Source organism: Corvus cornix, chromosome 19, assembly GCF_000738735.6.
Source record: "Corvus cornix cornix isolate S_Up_H32 chromosome 19, ASM73873v5, whole genome shotgun sequence".
Classification (NCBI taxonomy): Eukaryota; Metazoa; Chordata; class Aves; order Passeriformes; family Corvidae; genus Corvus; species Corvus cornix.
The window spans coordinates 4,247,601-4,262,191 of record NC_046348.1 but is presented as its reverse complement, the minus strand read 5'-3'; the positions used below and the strand labels follow the sequence as shown (position 1 = coordinate 4,262,191).

At 45.6% G+C, this 14,591-nt stretch overlaps 1 protein-coding gene across 7 annotated transcripts in view; it reads right to left on the bottom strand.

The window, feature by feature from the left end:
* COL26A1 (collagen type XXVI alpha 1 chain) overlaps positions 1–14,591 on the bottom strand; it is a 166,796-nt gene extending 152,205 nt beyond the window's left edge. For 6 of the 7 annotated variants that reach the window (XM_039562994.1, XM_039562992.1, XM_039562995.1 and 3 more), the window contains exon 1: positions 14,138–14,590. In XM_039562994.1, the coding sequence (XP_039418928.1) occupies positions 14,138–14,289 (152 nt within the window). In that variant the 5' untranslated portion in view covers positions 14,290–14,590. Of the gene's footprint in view, positions 1–14,137 lie in introns of all 7 variants that reach the window. The other variant, XM_039562993.1, reaches the window with a different exon arrangement.

The following is a 14,591-nucleotide window of genomic DNA, read 5'->3' as shown; positions in this document are numbered from 1 at the left end:
AGCAACACTTCTTCCTCGTGCCCCCTTCTCTTTTCCTGTGACACATTACAATTGTTTCAGTCTAGGTCTTCCATTTGGTCAGTGACTTGTAAAGGAATTTGTGGGCTCTGGTGCACAAGGGACTACACAGCAGACTTTCCTAAGTAGTGACCTACTGTGTGGTTGCCCATCACTGTTGGGAACAGGATTTCATGAGCCAAAGGCACCTCTTCCAGAGTGAAGCTGCAGCAGGTGTGCAGGCTCAGCTGTATTGCATATCACTCCTGGTTCAGGTGACTTTCAAAGAGCCAGACATGACAACAACCCCACTGAAACCTCCAAGGGAACAGCCTTTCCTCAAGTGCAAGAAAACCTACTGTTTTCTAATGTTTCCTCTGCTGGAAGAGGTGATTAGAAACAATAGGACAGTCTAGACAAATCCTTCTTCTTATTTCGCTTTGAGATCAACAATTTCTCCTCTTCGTTTTAGATTTCTCATATTAGCCACTTGTGCTCAGTGAGGCAGCTGAAGCTCAGGTACCCCTGAGCCAGCATTTGCACCAGGCCTGAGACAAGACTCCTGCTGGTGCTCCAGGAAGATGCTTTTGGGGACAGCTGTGCCCCACTAACATGACCAGTACCTCAAGAGCAAAGCACTTTCCTCCAGTAACCGCTCTGCCAATGTGCCAGGTCATTTGAACACCAGGCTGTGTTGTGTGCAGTAGATAAATCAGGTTGTTACCCCCAGCTCAGCTCAGAGATCCCCAGGATGATCCACATAAGACCCAGTTCAGTGAAAACAAAGTCTTGGAAAACCTCTCTGCCTGGGTATTCAAAGTGTTAATCAGCCTGGAAAACAAACCCCAAAGCCTGTGTGTTAATTTGCTATTTAAAATGAGAACTTTTTATTCCATGTCTGCCATGTCTGGCACAAGGCTGTCCTGGGCGTTACTACAATAAAAAATAATTTGGAAAATAATCCTATTGTTCCAGTCACACCCATGGGAGTTTCATGTGTAGGGAAGTAGGAACATCAGAACTGAGATCTGTTCTGTGATCAGAGAGCTGGGTTTGCCCTTTACAACAGCCAGTTTTGATCCAAGGGCATATTGAGCGCAAGATCAGAAACTGAGCTAAGGCAGGAGGATCTATCAATAGCTTTTAAGGTTAATAAATTCCAACTTGCACAGGCTAAAGCTCTTAAAAACCACCATTAGTGTAGCAAACTAGCAACAGCCTTTACAAACACAAGTCCACATCCATGGGTGGTTAGCTTATCATATATTTCTCTTCCTTGCCTCCCTCTCAAGCCAGTAATTCCCAGTGCCCATCTAAATGAAGTTTATTGCTCTAGAACACCTCCCCAGACCTTCCAAAGAGCCTCCTCTGCACTCAGTAGAGGCCTCATGGAAATCTCCCTGCAACTCTAGCATGTCTTGGATGAGGCAGTTCCAGGCACAACAACCTGCTGCACCAGCAGCCTCCTTTTCACCTTCCTCCACACTCCCACTCTTACACTCTCCTGACTGCACCTGCCCAAAGCCATAAAAAATAACCCCATAGCATCAGCTCTTTGCACACAGTAGTCCCAAACCCCTGCTAGTGAGCACCCAGTGCTCCCTCATCAAGTTTTAAACTCACTCTTCAGCAGGTGGTGTGTTTTAATCACACAGAACCTCCTGCACTTTGATATCTGTCCACAGACAGACTGTAAAGAGACAGCAAGAAACTAAATGCTCTACCTACCTATTTTCGATGTAAAAGGTTTGTTCTGCTTTTAACACAACTTCCTAAGCTTTCACTGGTTTTGGAAGCAGTCACCATACCTCATTTCTAGCCAAGAACAATTATTTGTATTCTCCTTTTAAACCCTGCTGCAACCCAGTTTGTTCATTAGAAATAAAAAGAGCTTAAAAAAAGAAAGCCTTTCTCTCGTGAACGGAAACACTAACACCTTTCTCTGTTATTAAAAAATTCTTGAGCAATCTAAGAAACCGCTTTAGTGCCTCAGTGCTTTGGAAGCCTCTGTTTGGAAGGGAAGAGATCTACATTTCGGTATCCAGGTGGAAAATGGGTTTGATTTGGCCAAGCAATAACAGCTGAAAAAAAACCCTCCATAGCCTGTGCACGCACAGTAGATTCCTTAGGAATGATAACACTGCCTTGAAACATTCCCGAGTACACACGTGGGAAATCGGACGGGGAGAAAGCAGCACTGAGCAAGAGAGGGGACAGCAGGAGGTCTGAAGGAGAGATACAGGCATTTGGTCAGAAAAATTCCTGCCCTGTTCTGTGCACAATTGTACAGCAAACTCCATTAGATGGGGGTTTGTAGGGTTTCTTTGGTGGTGGTTTAAGTTAAAAGTTACCTGCCAATGCAAAAGGGCAGAGCAAACAAACTGCTCCACCATGGCAAAATGCAAAACCCCACAACATAAAGCATTTTAACCACAAATTGGTGAGGGTACATACAAACTGATGCCCACAAATGAACCAAACTCCTAAAGCAAAGGCTTCACAGGCATCCCTCATCATTCTGCTGGGAGTGGGAATGTCTGGAGTTATTGGTGAGAGGGTCTTGGTCTGTGTGCACAAACCAGTGGCTGACACTAAAGACATTAAACATACAATACTTACAAAAGCTTGGAGCAAATTCAAGGCAAAATCATTAAAGAGAGATTAACTTTTTTCCTCTTTTTCTGTTTACACACATTTCTTCCACCAGAGGATGAAGAGTGACACAAACAGCATGGAAGATAAAAGTTTGATTAAAACAAGCAGTTATGACCTGAATTTTATCAACGGGTGACAGTTATTCTGTATTTCTGGTACCTTTTTCGTAGTTTGGGAGGAACATCCTACTGTTGCTTTACTGGCTGAGGGCAAACCAGCAAACGTGTGAGTGACAGACAGTAACAATCTGTGTTTATTATTGCACTAAGTATGTACACAAACAGCCTTCACACGCCACAGCTCAAACTTGTTTGTGGCTTTTTCTCCCTCGTACAAACATCCATGAGAGGTTTCCTCTACACCTTTCACTACAGTTTGGAGAAATTTTTCCATGCGTTGTCTCAGCAAAGGATAGTGCCAGATTCAGCCACCCTGAAAGCAAAGCCAGCAGCTGCCATGGCCACAGCACTCTCTTGAGCCATTTCTAAGGAGCTATAGGGGGATATACGAACACTGCAGTGCTGAACATCACATTAAACAGCTGTGACAGACTCACGTCCCAGCAGGAAAAAATGGTTTGAGTTTTACTTGAAACCACTTCATACACAAGTCCAAAATGTTAGTAGAACCTCAGAGCACAAAGTGACAGAACAACTCTTGAACTGGTTCCCCTTGCTATAGGTATGTCCACAGGAGCAGCCTGTTCACCTATCCAGCTGTTACTGGCAACATTTGAGCCAGAAGCCTGTGGGAAGTGTGTGATTCCAGTCAAATGTTTGTGTAGGGTTTGGTGTTGGTCTTTGTGGTGGGTTTTTTTGGCTGGTTGGTTAAAAAAATCCAACCAACCAACAACAACAAAAAAACCCAAACCACCCCCAGACATCAGAGCTCATGGAGATGCCCTGCAAAGCCAACCTTGCCTCCTCAGGGATGCTGGGATCCAACCCATCACCCAGACACAGGCAGCACAAGATGACTCCCAGGCTCAGCCAGGACACTAGCTGAAATGTCCAGCACAAATCAACCCCGTTTCTAGCTACATTCAATTCAAGAGACAAGCTGGGATGATTCCTGTAATTTCCATGTTCCCACTTTTCTCCCCTTTCCTCCCAGCCACTGTAGAGATACACACTTCACCATAACCTTACTAAAAGTTATGCAGCCGCTTCTCCAAATGGTACCTGGGAGCTGAAAGTTTACCTTCAGCAAAATTCCACAGTCATTTGCAGAAGCTACTTTGAAAACCTTCTAGTTCAGATGCCAAGAACCACTTGGCAAGGCCTGACAGACATAATTAGAGAGCTTGATTGTTTCAAAAGGACATTACCCAAGAAAATTAGTATGTTGCTGCGGTTCTTGAAATAAATTTCCAATGGGTTTGGTTGCAGAGGTCTTGCAAGGCTTTTAGCAGACTTTTAATTACAGTATCAGGCCTCAAGTATTTTTCTAGTGCTTGGCAATATGAGATGCTATTATTTCTGCTTGCAATGCACACTCATTCAAAGCTTATCCACAGGCCGACAGCCTAAGAATTCCTACCACTCTGTAATCCAAAATTTTTGTATCATTTGTGATATACATTAGTGACTTCCAGTAACAGCTGCCCCAGAGACAGCATTTTACTGTGTGATAGTTTAAACCCTTTGGCTCGGTGCTGTATCCTGAAATACACTGCAGGGAGACTAAAGCTTTTGCTGCAGGTTATGCTGATTTACAGCAGCATTAAGCCAAGCACTGTAACATCCTACAGAGCCAACTTGCCTTTTTGCTCCCTGCTGTACTTCAGATAGGAACAGGAAAAGTTTGCAGCATCACAGCCCAAAGCTGCCTTTGCTCCAAGGCTGGTGCTTGTGGGTCACACCCATTGCCACAGGCATTTGTGTCCTGAGCCCCGTTGGTCAGTGCTGCTTCTAAAGGTATGTCCCACATCCAGTCTCCCAAAAACCACCCTGGGGACACGAAAACCCCTCAGCCTGTGCCATCACCCAGCCCTCTGCTGCTGGTCAATCCAGTCTGTCTTGCTCAGCACTTCCCTCTCCCACCCCTCAGCATCCCCTTCAAACTAATCCTTGTCTGCAGAGCTCAGGCAAAGACTTATTCCCAAAGACCAATTTCAGTCATCCAGACTCAGAGGGGTGCAGTAAACAGGGAGCACAATGACCTCTATTCTTTAAGAGTGGAAGTTTATACAAAAGCCAAGTATTATCATTCATAAATTTATTATAAACTTCGGCATAAATTCATATACAATCCTTTGGATTTTGTAGCTTTCCCTCTAAGATATAACCACACCCTCGTGAAATACTCCCCAGAGCCTTCCCTTACATGAAGGGAAGTATTACTATTCCCATTTTATTTAGGGGAAAGAAAAGAGAGAAAGAACTTGCAAGTCTCAGTTCCCAGACTTTGCGCTGCTCTATAGAATATATATTGAGCATTTAAGGAAATAGTATTTTTCTTGGGAAAGAGGGTGGAAAACAAAGCCTTAAGAATCAGCCAGCTAATAATTAAAAGCAACTAAATCCAGATCACTTTAAGCTGCACATGAGAATCTGAACTTCTCAGATGCTGAATTCCTCTGCCGACCAGAAAAGCCAGGGTCACTTGCCCAGCTGGTCACTATTGTTCTGTCCAATAAAGTTCTGGCAGGAATGCATGTTAAACAAAATACAGAGATTAGGCATAGCAAAGAATGCAGCTCCCCCCTCAGTGTTTAGGTTAGCAGGGTTTGCCATGTTGAAATACTGAAGCTTAAGCATATCAGATTTTCTCTGTCCTGTACTGCTGGTGCCAGTGACAGACACAAGCTGACAACTCAGTTCTCAGAGGCGCTGCCATTTTAGCTCTAAGTTTATTAAAAGCTGCATAAAAAGTTCACCTCAAATCTGCAGTGACCACTAATTAAATCAGTGTTTTCTTGGAGATGTAGAGTCACAACTGAGAAAAGCTCTCTGTACATCCCCACATGCCAGAAACTTCAGAAGGACAATTTAAACCAAGCCAGATTCTCAAGGTACCAAATTTTGAGAAACTTGCAACAAGGTAGCTCATCTCTAAGTGTCTTAGGATAGCCTAAATTTCCAAAAGGAAACGTAGCACCCAGTGACAAAATACAGCATCAAAATGGCAATGACCTTCCTAACCATCTGCCATATCCTGGCTCTGAACTGTCGAGAGCTCTTTAGCTCAATTTACAACAAGTGACAACACAAGACTAGAGTGAGACACAAAAGCCACGAGAACGAGTCATACAGATGATCTGACAGAGACCTTCAGAGATCTTGCAGGAGCACAGCTTTTACCAAGCCAATGCTATGCACAAAGCAGCCCTGATACCTCAACTGGGCCAAGAATTTCTCAGCTCAAAGAAAAATTATATTAAATGGACAGATATTTGAGACTCCTCAGTAGATTTGCAATGGATATAGTCCTTGGAGAACTGCGTACAAGGAGGTTATAAATAGCCTGGATTTACCTCAAAGTTAGCGGGTTATATTCAAAGATACCGAGGATTCCTAAGTTCCCCCACAGGGGTACAGTAGCTCATGCTGGGTGAAGTTGTGGTTCATAGGTAGGAAGCATCTAAGATCCTGTTACCATGGCAGTCTCTCCCCTCTTTCTCCCTCTACAGAAAGCTGCAATATAATTTTCTGTCAGAGGCACACAGTAAATCTGGAACAGGTACAGCTGAGATACAGACCTGCTGACAGGCAGGTCTAGGTGTTTCTTCCAGGAGAGCCTTTTTAACTCATCCTAGCACAGCAACAGAAACCTTATTTTAGTTGGTATCGCTTTCACTGCCACTGAAAATGCAAACAACTCAACATTTGAACAAGATACAGTGATGAGACAAGCAGCCAGACAGCCCACATTGAGCAAGGTAGCAGAAACCAGACAGGTTCTGGGGAAGAACAAGACAGAATCAGGCAAGAAGAAAGCCAGGAAGCCAAGCAACCCGAGGCAGGAACAAGAGAAGTGGCATCAGATGAAAAACTCTTTTTCTTTAGGGGAAACACAGGCAGAATCTCCCTCGGGTTGGAGTGTTAAATTCATGTGGGGAGAGCTGTCACCCATTGCTGCCTCAAATGAGGATTTGAAAAAGCTCCCTGTGCTCTGCTATGTTTACAGCAATAATGAGAGCCTGGAGGAAGGGGTTAGAAACATCTGAGTTTAATAAGGGCTAAGCAGCACACAGCAAAAAAGAAATGTCTGCCCTTCCGTTCAGGGCTACCACACCCCAGCAAGCACCGCCACCCCGGGCCAACGGGAGCCCAGCACAGAGACATTATGTCATCCACCAGCCCATCTGCCCCCAGCCCTTCCCCAGGAGCAGCAGCTCAAACCAGGCTGAGAGCTCCCAGCACCACACTTCTGAACAACTAAACAAAGTCCTGTAGGGAAAAAGCAGATGTTGATTGACCCCAGGCACAAAACAAGCCAATGACAAGAAGGGAAGTTTTTGTGTAGTGCCTTAACTGAGCAACTCCATCTCACAAGGTCATCACAACAGGGCAAAAGGAGTATCTAGCTCATTTAGCACCTATGCAGCTGCCTTTTCTAAGTCCTAAACAGCTCTAACATCCAACATGCACAGGATAAGGGGCATCCCGTTCCCATTTCTCACACAGAAAACCAAGAACCTCAGTACTCGGGTCCTGCAACCGAATTTGCTGTGCCCCTTCCTCATAGTCCACCCCCAAAACTGCCCTTTCATGAAACAGGCATCTTTCATGAAACACCTTGTCCTATACTGCCTTTGTAAGACATGCTCTTTCCATGTCCTTGGTCTTTTTATTCCATTAAAAAGTGGAAATCAGGAATCAAGTCTTGTCCATCTGCAGAGACAAACACACCTCCTCTCCAGAGTGCACATACACACACAGAAGAGGCGGGGGGACATCCAGAAGAAACAGAACTGGACCTGTTCTTAACTCTACAGACTCAATACAACTTGGTTACACAACCACATCCAGGGAATACTCCCCTGCCTCATGATTTCACTGCACTGGCATTTCTGAGATGCTCTGAGCAAACACATGCCTGTATCCAGCACAAATCCTGCAAAGAATATCACTTCCACCCAGTTCCTAGGGGCAGAAAAAGTGGAATTGATTAAAAAGACATCTGACTACATAACCTGATGTCAATATTGGACATGAATTGGTCCCTTCTATGCAGTGGTACCTCACATGAGCTTTAATGTTTTGACAGATGGTTTGTTTGCTCAGCACAAAGGCAGGTGGCTGGATAAGAACAGCCTTACTCAGCTCTGGGAGGATGGACAGGAGACACAAAGCAAACCACAGAGGCAAAGGCAAGAGTCCTAAATAAGAGAATCTCACAGATACATTATCTTCTCAGTTTCAAATACAACTGTTATGATTTTGAGTGGCAGATTCTCTTTTCCAGATAAACTACATCGACATGGAAGAGGAGACTGATCTGTTCCAAACATGAAACATTGTGAAGCTGCCTTCAGCTTTTGTCTCAGAGGCATCCATTGTGTGGGCCTCTGGGTGAAAGCCATTTCTAGACAGATAGAAGAGGCTTCTTTCTCTGCCAGAAATATGATTGCCCAGATTTAGAAGCTGAAAAGGAGTCTGAAACCTGAAATAGCTTCCTATTTGTTGGTCCTCCCTGAAACATTCAGCTATTTTCAAACAGCTAGGCCTAAACATTACAGGCAACACTTCCACCCAGGCAGACTCTTCACTTACACATCTGATCAATTCCAAGAGAAGGAAAACACTGTTTGTCAAAACCAGCCAAAGCACCAAAATCATGTAATAAATTACACATTGACAAGCAATCATTTCTCCCAAAAAAAAGGAGGTAAGAAACAAAACCAAAAAGGAACAACATCACAGTTCCTACTCTTGCTGGTTTTCTGCAGGACTCTAATTCAGATGAGTGCTACACTGTGCATAATTACACTAAGCAAGCGATTTAGTGTTATTCAACTATATAAAAAGATGAAAAATGTAAGGCAGTAACCAAATTAGTAGCATTAGCCTTTTTTCCAATTTGCAGCTATTATCGTCAACAGAATCTTTGTGATATCTAAGTTGGCACAGGCTGGCCGTATGCTCAAAGATTCAAAATAAACATTATGCCTCAGTGGAAGTAGATTTAAGCACTGTCTAGATCTGCCTAATTAAAAGTGAGTCAAGAGCTTTGTGCATATTTCAGAAATGCAGTTGGATGAATTTTTGTATTATCCTACAGGAAAGGCATCTATGCTTTATAAACCAGTAACATTTCCGGACATGCTGGAGGTCTAATGCAGGAAAGGGTCCATTACCCTGACCCAGAAGGCCTAAAGCACTCTATGCTTTCAGTTTTTCATTGTTATCTGAAAGTCAGTCTTCATTTTTCCCCCTTTGTCAAGACACGGCCCAACAAAACAAAGATGTGACTGAATATTCTATGATCCCAGTGTCACAGAACCACTCCCCAGGCAAAGCTGTGACATTTCTAACCTGACTTGTTTCCACTAGGACTTTAGCACACTAACAAGCTCAACTTTAAACTAAAAAATAAGGATTATTGAAAGAAACATTTGTTAATTTATCCAAGGGGAGCACAAGTTCACTGGCACCCATTGTTTTGCCTTTCTGCTCCCTTTTTTTTTCCCCCTCGAGATGGTAAATGAAACCTACCTAAGAGGAAATTATTCACACAAGCAGCTGGAAAGACAGGACAGCAGATTTCCTACAGGAATACAATTTACTGCAGTAGCTACAGCCACATCTGGTATTTAAAAGCCATTCCAGTGTCACCAGACCCTTACACTACCATTGGCTCCACTGCTAATTGCATTGCAAAGTTACAGCCCTGAACCCCACGAGTCAGATGAAGATCATATGGCTGCAGAGTCCAGGGAACAAACACCAGATAGTTCCAGGGTCTGGTGATGAGCTCAAGACCTTCTGACCTCTTGGTTACCTGGGTCGGGCACTTCAAAGCTGAATTAGAGCAGAGGACTCAGCATGACACAAATCCCAGTTTGTTTGCTTGACATCCTCACAGTCCACAGCAAACCAGAGACTTCAGGCAATGAGCAGACTATTAGGTGATGGAGGGAATGACTCAGAGAGCAAGATCCTGTCACTAAAAGGAGAACCACATTTGGCCAATATGTATAGTTTTATATTCCACACCCACTTAAGAGTCACGAGAGGTTCAGAATTTGAGGCTGAAATAAGGTTCAAGTCATCTTTCTCTAGTGAGGAGAGAATTAATAAAAATCCATCAGGAAAACTCCAGATACAATTCTGAAGGCATTCTGACAGACTGCATAAATAGGGATACTTATTCATAGACCACCTTTTAGTACTAAGAACAGGCTTCTGTCACATAAAGAGACCCACAGTATTTAAAAGCACTAAAACCTCACCTCAGAGGCTGGAGGTTGCTACATTACAGTGCAGTTGTGCTGGGGAGGGGAAATTCCAGCCCAGCACATGTGTAGCTGTAGGGCCAGACTCAACACAGGCAGTTATTTTGGAAAGAACACATCTACCTACAAGAGGTCCACCCAGACATCTTGATCTTGAGAGCCAGACATTCAAGTGACCTGTTAGGAAACTGGTTCCTGAAGGAATAATTGACAGCATATTTCAAGCACCAACACTTTGGGTTTCTTGGGGAAGCAAGACAAGCTGCAGTACTGGAAAGCTGATGTCTGTTTAAATATCATTCCCATGTCAAAGTAGCTCACAGAGCATGTTTAACTATTCCATGGAATCCACAACCAAGTGATGTGCCCTCTGACATGGAGTAAACCATTGGTAAAGAAGCAATTGGATCCCCGGTCTCACTCTCCTCAGCTGTGCTCTGAGGCACAACAAGATACGGGTAAAGGCCACCTGGCCTTCCATGTCAAAGCCTCTGCCTCTGGCAGCCAAATACTTACAGATTCCAGCTGACAGATATTACTTTCCTCTCCATATCCATCCGCAAGAAACATCACTGCTGTAGGAAGCACTGGGAATTACTGTGACCAAACGTGTAATTACCATTAGAATGTGGATAAGAATCCCTATTCGTACAGTCCTGTCATTTGTCACATCATGGTTCTAATGCTCGTTAACAGGAAGAAGTTTTTAGGCTGAGAAGTGTTTTGAAGACCAAACTACCACAGTTCGACTCGCATCCACCCCAAATGACTTTTGTGATAGTATTGTAATGATCCCAGTAAAAAAAATTATCATCCTACATTGCTTTTGGGTTCATGTTTTCGGGTTTTCTTTCAGCCATCTCCACTTCTCATCCAAAGACGTTTCCAGTCTAAGCCCTGCATCTACTCTCAGAAGTTTCTCACTCCCACAATTAAGCTCACAAGGGCTCAGTGCATGACTAATTAGAAAGTACAGGAAAATAGAACGAGGAGTTGGGACAACACCAACCCCAAAGACGACTAACACAGAGGCAGGTGTTCCTTGACAACTGAACTACTTCCAGCATGGGAACAAGCTTCCCTTAACTCAGTTAGCAAAGCTCCTCAAAGCTTGGAGGACGATTTCTCCTTGGCAGGCAGCCCCTCCATTCTTATGCTTCCAGAAAGGCCCTCTTCCCATTCATCGCCTTAACACAGCAGCAAGTTCAAAATACATGCACTGAATGGGAATTTCAAGCTAAACTGTGAGGCTGTTGCAGTCTATACAATGCCAACAGACACTGCTGCCTGGATTTCAGTCACTAGCACTTGCACATCAAAAGTTCAAAGCAATTCAAGCACATGCAAAGATAGACTGCAAGTGTCTTTGGTCTAATAACCAAGACCTGTCAACTGAAGCCAACCAGATGACAGAATATTCATTTAAAAAAGAAAAAAAAGGCAACGAAGAACACATTGTTCCTTCAGAACAAGTATTCCATGGCTTCACTTTGAAGAATGTGAATAATCGTATATTTTTCCTCCAATTTTCCCTTCACCACCACCCCAAGCTTTTTACACTGTCCAGGGCTGTATTTTTCTGGCAGGAAACATGTTCAGCAGTCCTCAGAGCCTCAGGAGCCCATCTCTGAGCCAGCCTTCAACCTAGATACCAAGGGCTGTATCAGCACAAAGGACTCCAGAAATTTCCCCTTTTGGAGAAATACAACTCTTATGACAAGTTAATTTTTAAAAACTTGATAGCAGATTCCCAAACAGCTCAATCACTTGTTGATCAAGGACAGGAAAAGACAACTGCAGATGATGCAGTTGTGTGTCCTGCATCAAGGAAACCTGTCATCCATACAGCATCACATCAGTATGTGCTGCAATGTACCAACACCTGGAACTGCAGCAGGAATTTCAAGGCTCTGTCCCTGCTTATTTTTGACTCAGGAAAAGTGCCAGAAGTCACTGGACAAAGCACACACTGGGAAGGTTGAAGAAAAGAAGGTGAGAATGGCCATATAGTGCCATGAATAGCAATCACCTTCCCATCATCTTGTCTCCTCCACAGTCTCTCCAAAGCAGTGGCCAGAAAGCTTTGCTGTAATGGAGCTGCTGTTGCTTCACATAAATCAGATGCTACCAAGATCCCCTTGGTTTTGATGGCAAAAGGGACACTGAACAACATAAAAACCAGACTCTGATTCAGACCTTGAAAAAAGGCTTCGCACCCACATAGATCAGTGTTGGACTTGGAGCAAAAGCCTCATTCCTCATGGACCATATTAAATCCAGAAAAGTCCAGCTAGCCCAACCTGAAGCTGCACCCGGCAGGAGACTTCCCTCAAAAGTCCAACACTGTGGCTGGGGAAAGTTTTCCCACACAGATTTTCCCATCAGAAAGTGAAGCTGTTAGACATTTGCCAACAGCAAAACTTCACCACTCAAGGGGAAATTAAAACATACAAAGATTGCTTCAACGTGTGATATTTGACTGAGCACTTGAATTTTTCCTTCACAGCATTCACTGGTGCTTTTTTCCTCCCTTCAGTTTTTTACTTCCCCCTCTGCATTAAACTAGAACGGAAGATTCTCACATGGCAAAGTTCCATCAGACATAAAAAATAAATTAAGAAAATCTACCAGCCTTCCCCAACATCATTGTTTAAATCAGGTTTATGTGGTTTTACACAACGCTTTATAGACTTGAAGAGGGACACGTTCCCCTGACAAAGCATCACCTATCCAAACCACTGAGGCATGGGAAAACTGTGCAAGAGTGTGAACTGGGGAAGGTCTTTGGTGAGCAGAGTCCACACTCATGTAAGCGTGGTAGCTCTGAACAAAGATCTGCAGGCTAATAGATATGTAAGACAAATGACATGTGGTTCTCATTGCAGCTCATGCTTTGGGAAGGGGGTACCTTGGAAGAGATCCAGCTGGGATAGGTTTATCCCATTACTCTCCTATAATTTTCTGCCGTTTCAAACCCTTTGACAGTTGCTGTAGTTTAACATCACACCCCCTGCAGCCCCAGGCCTGTCTGACAGCGCAGCGGACAAAGCCACCCCCCCTCGGGGGGGAATCCGCACCATATGCAAGCCCCGTGCAAGGCACAGGGCTGGTGGCCGCCCCAGCACCTCCGACACGTAAATCCAGGGTGTTCATGCCTTTTCCCGATCCCCAGCCCAAATAAGCGGTGCTAACAGAAGCACTCCTCCACAGCAGCACAACTCACGCAGACTAGGTATTAGCAAGGGAGAAGGAAAAGAGGTAGAGACAGGATGGACGAGCCCTGAATATTAAATCTAAAGTCCGCATTTAAGGGAATGACAGGGAAAAAAAAGAAAATAGTGAAATTCAAGAACAACTGAAATCAGGTTAAGCCACTCTCTTGCTTTATACAGTGCAGCTCATTCATCTGAACAGCTGTTTCACCTCTAGAGAAATACCCAGAGAAAACAGAGGGGAGGGGGAGAAGCCTAAACTGTTTGCTCTACTGAAGCAGTAAGATACAGTAAATCAAACCTGATTTATATTAAGTTTATAAGAAATTGGGTTTGGGTGGGGGGAGAGGAGAAGAGTGGGAGGTTTGGTTTTAAACAGCTACTTGGAAGTTGCAGCTCTTGAAGAGAGATCTGTAATTAAGGGCTTTCCTTTGTTGAGCTGAACAAGTTTCTCCTCGCAGCCGAGGGCTATAACAGTTCCCTCTGCCGGCATCCCCAGTGTCCAGGCTCAGGAGGTTTTCCTGCTCCGCACTGTGCAGGGGCACGCAGCCCCGGCAAAGCCCCTTCCCCTCCCCGACGGGTTGGGCGCGGCAGGGGGAGAGTTTGCGGGCTTCATTTATCCCAGCTCAGCTCCTCGATTCCCCAGCCGCTCCCTGCCCCAGGAGGCGGACACTGCTGCGGGCAGGTAGGGAGCGTCCCGCACCCCACTGAGGATGCGGGCAGCCCAGCCTGGCTCGCCGAGGGCCAGCAGCCCAGCACGCCCCTGCACCCTTCGAGGGACTGCTGCCCGCGGCTTTGCCGTGCCCGTTTGTCCCCCCGGAGCCACCGGCGGGGCGCAGCCTCCTCGCCCGGAGGCGGACCCGGTCTTACTCACCGGCGACTGGCGAAGCCGCTGCCCGGCGAGCCGGAGCTCTGCTCCGGGTAGTTGTGCTGCAGCGTTGATGCTGGGAATTGATAGAGGAAGCCAGTGCCCAGCGCGCATCCATGCAGGCAGCAGCACCAGGACAAGAAAAGAGCAAGCTGCATTTTTGCAAGAACGGGGTTTTCCTACCGCCTCCCCCTTTCCCTCTTACACTGCACGGCAGGCCCGGGGCCACACCGTGCTCCCCCGGCCGGGGTCACGGCAGGATCCCACGGCGCGGAGGTGCCCCCGGGAGCGGGGAGCACGGGGCAGGGGTGCCGGGGACACAGGGATGGCTGCTCCGGCTCCCAAAGGGAAGCCCCGTCCTTCGGCAAGCCGAGCCCCGGCGGCTGCGGCTGCTGCCCGCGCAGGGGGTCCGGGGCCAGCGCGGCTCGATGCTCCCAGGGCGCACACTCAGCCCCGGATG